Source organism: Caloenas nicobarica, chromosome Z (assembly GCF_036013445.1).
Source record: "Caloenas nicobarica isolate bCalNic1 chromosome Z, bCalNic1.hap1, whole genome shotgun sequence".
NCBI lineage: Eukaryota > Metazoa > Chordata > Aves > Columbiformes > Columbidae > Caloenas > Caloenas nicobarica.
In genome coordinates, this window is record NC_088284.1 from 36,150,645 (window position 1) to 36,156,502 (window position 5,858).

A 5,858-nucleotide genomic window follows, 5' to 3' on the forward strand; every position below is an offset into this window, starting at 1 on the left:
CGAAACACCGCTGCTGCACTCCGAGCCTTGCAGCATGGGTGAAAGGGCCTGGCTTGCCTTGCTGACATGAGCACAGCCCTGGGGACACAGTGCTCAGCTGTGCCGCAGGCAGGAGCTGGGGATGTTGCCACCAGCCAAAACAAGCCCTGGGCAGCCCTCCATGCCCTGGGTAGCGCCACTGGGACACAGCTGGGAGCTCCCTTGTCCACCTTACTGCTACCACTGACCGTCCTCTGCATGCACAGAGGTGGCTGGCCCCTCAGTAGGATCTTGGGCATCTTCTGGCACCTCTGTGATTTTCAGCCACTTCAGGATGTTTCTGCTCACCAGCGTGTCCAACGATGTGTGACAACAGCTGGGTGGTAAACACTGGCCCGATGACAGCTGCATACTTCAAAATCATCTGCTCTGCTGGTCTTAATTGGCCCAGCTGAGCCAGCACAATCTCTGTCAAAAGAAACAACACGTCTCTGTCTTGCCTGGTCCCCATGCAGAGGCTGAAGAGGCTGGAAAATTTCAAAACATGGAACGGGGTAGATTTTGGCCTCCTTTCCTTGGGACTCTCTCCTTGCACACACTGGGCAATTGCAGCCCACGTTGGTTGTCCTCAAAATGGCTCGGCTTCTCACCTTTCAGGGCGGTGGGCAGCACCATATTGTCCAGGCTGATGTCTGGTTACTCAGCCCTATTGCGTTGCAGGCAAATTTTGTCCAAACATTTTGTCAAAATGTCAAAAATGTCCAGTTTTCACCAGCACAGCACTCTCTGGCCCATCCAGGTCACTGAAGTCTGAAAACCACCACTTTTGTGCAACACTGATCAAAAGTCAGGACTGGCTGAACTGCTGGAGATGAAGATAGTGCTCACCAGGAGCGAGAGCTATTGGCTCCTGACTCTTCTGAAATTCTTTGTAGAATCTTTCTCTTGTTATGTCTCTTGCTTCGTTTTGCATTGTTAAAACCCTTGTTGCTTTATGTAGTGATTACCATTTTAATTTTAAGTTATAGTCAGGTTAAGCAGCTCTTCTTCAAGTCACATACAGACTCTTAACATTTCCGAAAAGCCTCACTGGGAGATTTTAAAGTTTGGTAAACTTTAAAACTGTGTGTGAGCCTCAATAGCAGCTTCTGACTGAAAGATGTGAATGATAAATCTCTAACTTGCTTTGTGTTGGTTTGTGATCCTCTGAGAAATCATGGCACTGAGTGGGAACACTTTGTTTACTCTTATGCTTGTTTACCTTCATACTTGTAGGGGTGGAATTTTTTTCTGTGAATCACTGGGGGATTTCTCTTCAAAACCAATCCAAGATTGAATTATTTGCCAGAGACTGGAGAGGATTCTGCTCTGATCCTAACATTGTACAGAAATGAGGAAGAAATAATGCAAACAAATAGATGATACCTATTGCAGCATGAACTTGATTGACATCTAAATATGGAATTCAAATATCCTGAAAATGCAATTTTGGGGAGTGAATTAAGTGAATTAAGTTTACATTGAAGCTTTGTTGTGAAGTTAACAAACACATTTTTAATTTCCTTGGGAGAAGGAAGGAAAGAGGTTGCCTGCACTGATGAGGTTAAAAAAGAATTTGCTGTACTTTAAGAGCTGAACCCTTTGGTGATGTAAACCAGTCAGATCCGGGAATCCTTAACGGGTGCTTCCAGGAATGTTTTGTAGGTGTCAGTCACAGCTGAATGTAACTCTGAATATTCGTATTCAAAAGTGCTTTGAGTGATGGGAACAAGATTGGAATTAGAGGATGCTTCTGGCCTGTTCATGTAGTAACTGTATGGGCTGGATTTGTGTGTTAATGTGGGAAATCTTTGAGCTCAGTGTCCCAGAGGTATGCTCTTCCTCTTATCATGATAAGGACCAGGCACCCCTGAGCTCGGCTCCAGCCCCTCTGCATCCTCCTGCTGCCACTCTAGGAGCCTGTCCCAGCCCAGAGCCCCGCCATGTCTCTTTGTGTCCTCAACCCCCACATCACCTCATCCCCCACATCCCAGAAACCCCCCAACCCCATCCCTGGTGTCCCCATGTCTCCAAATTCTCCACCCACAACACCCTGCCTCCTTCCCCCCGACCTGCCCCATGTCCCCCTCACCATGTCACACCCCCTGCCCCGTGGCAGCAGCACATTAACTGCAGCTTCTAAATCCCTTGTCCGAGCCTTCAGGATGGAGTGGGGGGGTCAGGGCACATGTGTGCATGATGTGTGTGCTTCTGCTGCCCGCCCCATCCTGGACACCTGGGTCCTCCTGGATGCCTGGGTTCTCTGGGATACCACCCCTCATGCCCCCTCCCACAGCTCACCGCTAAATCCCCCTCGTGAGCTGAGACCCCCACCTGTGTGGAGGGAAATGGGCAGGCACCCAGACTCCTGGGACCACTGTGAGGCCCTGCCCCTGGCGCAGGGGACCCAGGTGTCTGGTGAGGTTGCACCCACACACACGAGTTTGATTGACCTTTTATTGCAGATTTTTGTACAAAAAAGGGAAGGGGGAGAGGGGAGACATAGGCATCCAGGAGGGACCCAGGTGTCTGAGGCGGTCCCCCCACTTCACGCCTGCAGGGGCATCGTCACAGTGAGGACCTGGGGGAAAAGGTCAGGGGTCAGCAGGGGGGCAGCACCTCCTGGCTAAGGAGTGGGGTCGTGGGGAACAGTGGGGCCAGGAAAGGGGTGTGGCTAGGAGAGCAGGCACGGCCAGAAGCCATTACCTGGGTAATGTGGATGGTGTGGCTCAGGGCGAGGCTCAGGGTGTGGCCCATCACCATGGCAACACTCACCTTGGTTCCACGGTGGAAGCAGGCATGGCAGCGGGCGGGGTCGGGGGGGTGGGGCAGCCCCAGCTCCAGCAAGGCAGGGCCACCTCCCTCCCCCTTCAGCACAAGCCGTTCCTCGCTCAGCCCCAGCCACAGCGACTCCGCACCCGCCTGGGCAGGGCAGGGCGGGGTCAGGGGAAGGGCTGTGATGGCCCCACCACAACCAGGGTCCCCCCAACTCCCCCTGGACCAGGTTAAATCTCCCCCACACCTGCCCAGCCCCCACCCAGCCCCACAGCACCCCCTCAGCTCTCCTCCTCCACCCCACTGGCCCACCTAGACATTTACAGGAGCTCCCCCACCCCCAACACCCCCAAGGATCAGGTTAATCCCCCCCAATGACCCCCGGTGCCCCCACCACTCACGGCCTGTGGCAGCAGCACTCGTGCCTGCAGCACCCGTGGGTCTTGGGACGAGGGTTCAGCCACCACCACGTACTGGGCGGGGGCAGGGGGGCTGCGGGGGGAAGGGCAGAGGTGAGGCTGGGAGGTGACAGGGGGGTGGGAGAGCGCTGGGGGAGGGGTGGGGGGTCCCACTCACCTCTCGAGCTCCTGGATGTGGGGCCGGGGCCGCGTCCGGATGTTTTGGGCTGAGATGGAGCCCAAGAACCGGCGGTTTCGCAGCACCCGCCAGCCTGGGGGGCACGGGGGAGTCACAGGAGGGTGTGACATTCCCCCTACTCCCCTCTTCTTTTCCATTTCCACCCCTCAGCTCCTTCCCAGTTCCATCAGTTGCCCTACCTCACCCCCAGCCCCTCCCAGTGCTCCCAGCCCCCCGCAGTGCTCCCAGTCCCACCAGTCAGCTCCAGCTCCAGACCGTACTTCTCCGCCAGCCCCTCCATGGCCACAGTCAGGAAGAACTCACGGTACAGGGGGTCAGCCTGGGGGGAGGGAGGCGGGGGGGTCAAAACCTCCCAAACTCCCCCAACTCCCCCCGCCCCGGGCCCTTCCAACCTCCCTCTCACCTGCAGCGTGCGGAAGAACCCTGAGTTCACCACCACATCATAGGCTGTGCAGCCCTGCCCACCTGTGGGGGGGGGTGTGGGATGAACAGGGGGTTGGGGGCATTTGGGGGGGACAGGGGGAGGGATTGAGTGGAGAAGGTCAGGGAGAGGGTTTGGAGGGGATTAAGTGGGGTCAGGGGGGTTGGGAGGCTTCATGGGCAGCTCAGGGGACAGTTTGGGGGATCAGGGGGAGAAACTGGGGGGCAAGCAGGGTCAGGAGGGGATTAAGAAGGTGAGTGAGTCAGGGGAAGGGTTCAGGAGAGGGGCCGGGGGACACACAGGGCCAGGGGGGTTGGGTGGGAGGGTTTGGGGGGATGAGGTGTTGAGGGGATCAGGGGACATGTTTGTGGGGCTCAGAGTTTTTTGGGGGAGAGGGGTCTCACTGCGGTCCAGCTCGGCGTGGGGCTCCCCCAGGCTCATGGGGATGCGAAAGGCCCCGGGTGGGTCGCGTAGGAGAAGGCGGCGCAGCCCGGGTGGGGACAGCGGCGGGGGGGGCGGCACCTCTCCAGAATGACAAACATTGATAAAGACCTTGGCCCCCCCCGCGCGGGTCTTCACGCAGAACCCTGGGGAGAGGAGACGCAGGGGAGGGTCAGGACCCCCGAGACCCCCCCAAATCCCCTAAGAGCCCCCCAAGCGCCCCAAACCTGGCTGCGGTGTGACAGCGCGGGAGGGGCCGGTGGGTGGGGACGGCTCCTCGTCGTCCTGTGTCACCTGGGGGGGACAGAAGGATTTGGGGGGTGGACGGACGGGGTGGGGGGGGCGGATCAGCCCCAGTTCCCCCCGGCCCCCGCCCCCCTCGCCCGGGCTCCCCCCGACCCTACCTGAAGCAGAAGCCGCCGCAGCGCCTCGTCCTCCCCGTCGTCAGCCTCCAGCTCGGTCGACAGCAGCGACGGGTCCGCGGGGGCGGCCATGGCCTGGGCGGGGGCGGGAACAGGAGGAACCGGGAAACAGCCCGGAGGCCCCAAACACCGCCCGGGCCCCGCCGAACCACAGCCTCGGGGACACCCCCAGTCCCAGAGCCTCCCTGAGCCCCTCAGGGCGCCCTGCGGCTGCCCCGCGGCTACAGCTCCCACTTCCTGTTTCCGGCGGAAGCGTGGAGGAGTTTCTATGGTTACAGGGCCGTTCTCGCCGGTATCTCGTTGGTGCGATGGCGACGGCAGCGCTGCGGCCCGTCCCGGGGATCTTCAGCTCCACGGAGGACGGACCCAGGGCCGGGGGCGCCGCAGCGGGGGAGGGGAAGGCACACGTATGGGTCCCCGGAAGGGGCGCCAAGCGGGACCTGCACAGCAGTTGCCTCCGGGTGCCTGTTGGGGGGGGCTGGGTGACCCGTGGTGACCCCCTGACCTCTGACCTCCCAACTGTGACCTCTGACCTGTGAGTGCGACCCCAATAAACACCCTCTCCGCGCCCCCCGCCCTCCCCGACGACAAATTTAAATTATCTAATGTGGGTTATCAAAGAGGTAGCAAAACAATCACAGGACCTTAGACAAAATATAGAAAGTACGCGGATTAATAAGCTGTTATCTCAAATGGGCAACATTTCACTTGCAGAGTGGCTAGCATCATTAGTGCAAACAGGAATAATTATTTTAGTCATCATAATTGTGTTTATCATGATTTTAGGATGTGCAAAGAGAGCCACAGAATAAGTGGTTTGGAAGTAAATGCTCAAGGTTCTATTTTAATGAGAGTTGAAGCCTGGTGGCCACAAAACCTCAAGAAAAGAGGAGGGATTGATGATACCTAAAATCAGCAATTATTAATAAGTCTATAGAAATAAGGGTCACAGGTTTTAGGCAATGACTAGGTTAATAAGAATAAGGTTTACAGATGTTTGGTGTTAGTCACTTGTTAGGTATTGAGTTACAAGAATGGTATTCGTTAAGATAAGCAGGAAAAGGGTAGGAGACAATGCCCTTGCTCTCAGAAGTCCAGGTGGTGACACCAGCGCAAGCAGGATCCAAGCCGAATAACAAAGGAGTGTAATGCAAATGCGAAGGATTTCTTGGAAATGTAATGAA

General features: G+C 57.0%; 1 protein-coding gene across 1 annotated transcript; it reads right to left on the reverse strand.

Moving 5' to 3' along the window:
• Positions 1-2,474: 2,474 nt before the first annotated feature.
• PIH1D1 (PIH1 domain containing 1) lies at positions 2,475-4,908 on the reverse strand. Its single transcript, XM_065657641.1, has 9 exons — positions 4,657-4,908; positions 4,480-4,546; positions 4,216-4,398; positions 3,794-3,855; positions 3,625-3,709; positions 3,370-3,463; positions 3,195-3,285; positions 2,794-2,940; positions 2,475-2,599 (listed from the first exon to the last, which is right to left on the reverse strand). The coding sequence occupies exons 1-9, from the start codon at positions 4,744-4,746 to the stop codon at positions 2,567-2,569; spliced, it is 852 nt and encodes a 283-aa protein (XP_065513713.1). The 5' UTR covers positions 4,747-4,908; the 3' UTR covers positions 2,475-2,566.
• Positions 4,909-5,858: the final 950 nt, after the last annotated feature.

What these genes read in the sequence shown, in the direction of transcription:
- PIH1D1 (XM_065657641.1), bottom strand. Translation starts at nt 4,746, where the DNA reads ATGGCCGCCCCCGCGGACCCGTCGCTGCTGTCGACCGAGCTGGAGGCT. An exon ending in CCACGCCGAGCTGGACCGCA is followed by an intron (nt 3,856 to 4,215) that starts GTGAGACCCCTC and finishes CCCCCCCCACAG; the next exon opens with GTGGGCAGGGCTGCACAGCC. An exon ending in GCTTCCACCGTGGAACCAAG is followed by an intron (nt 2,600 to 2,793) that starts GTGAGTGTTGCC and finishes CTTTTCCCCCAG; the next exon opens with GTCCTCACTGTGACGATGCC.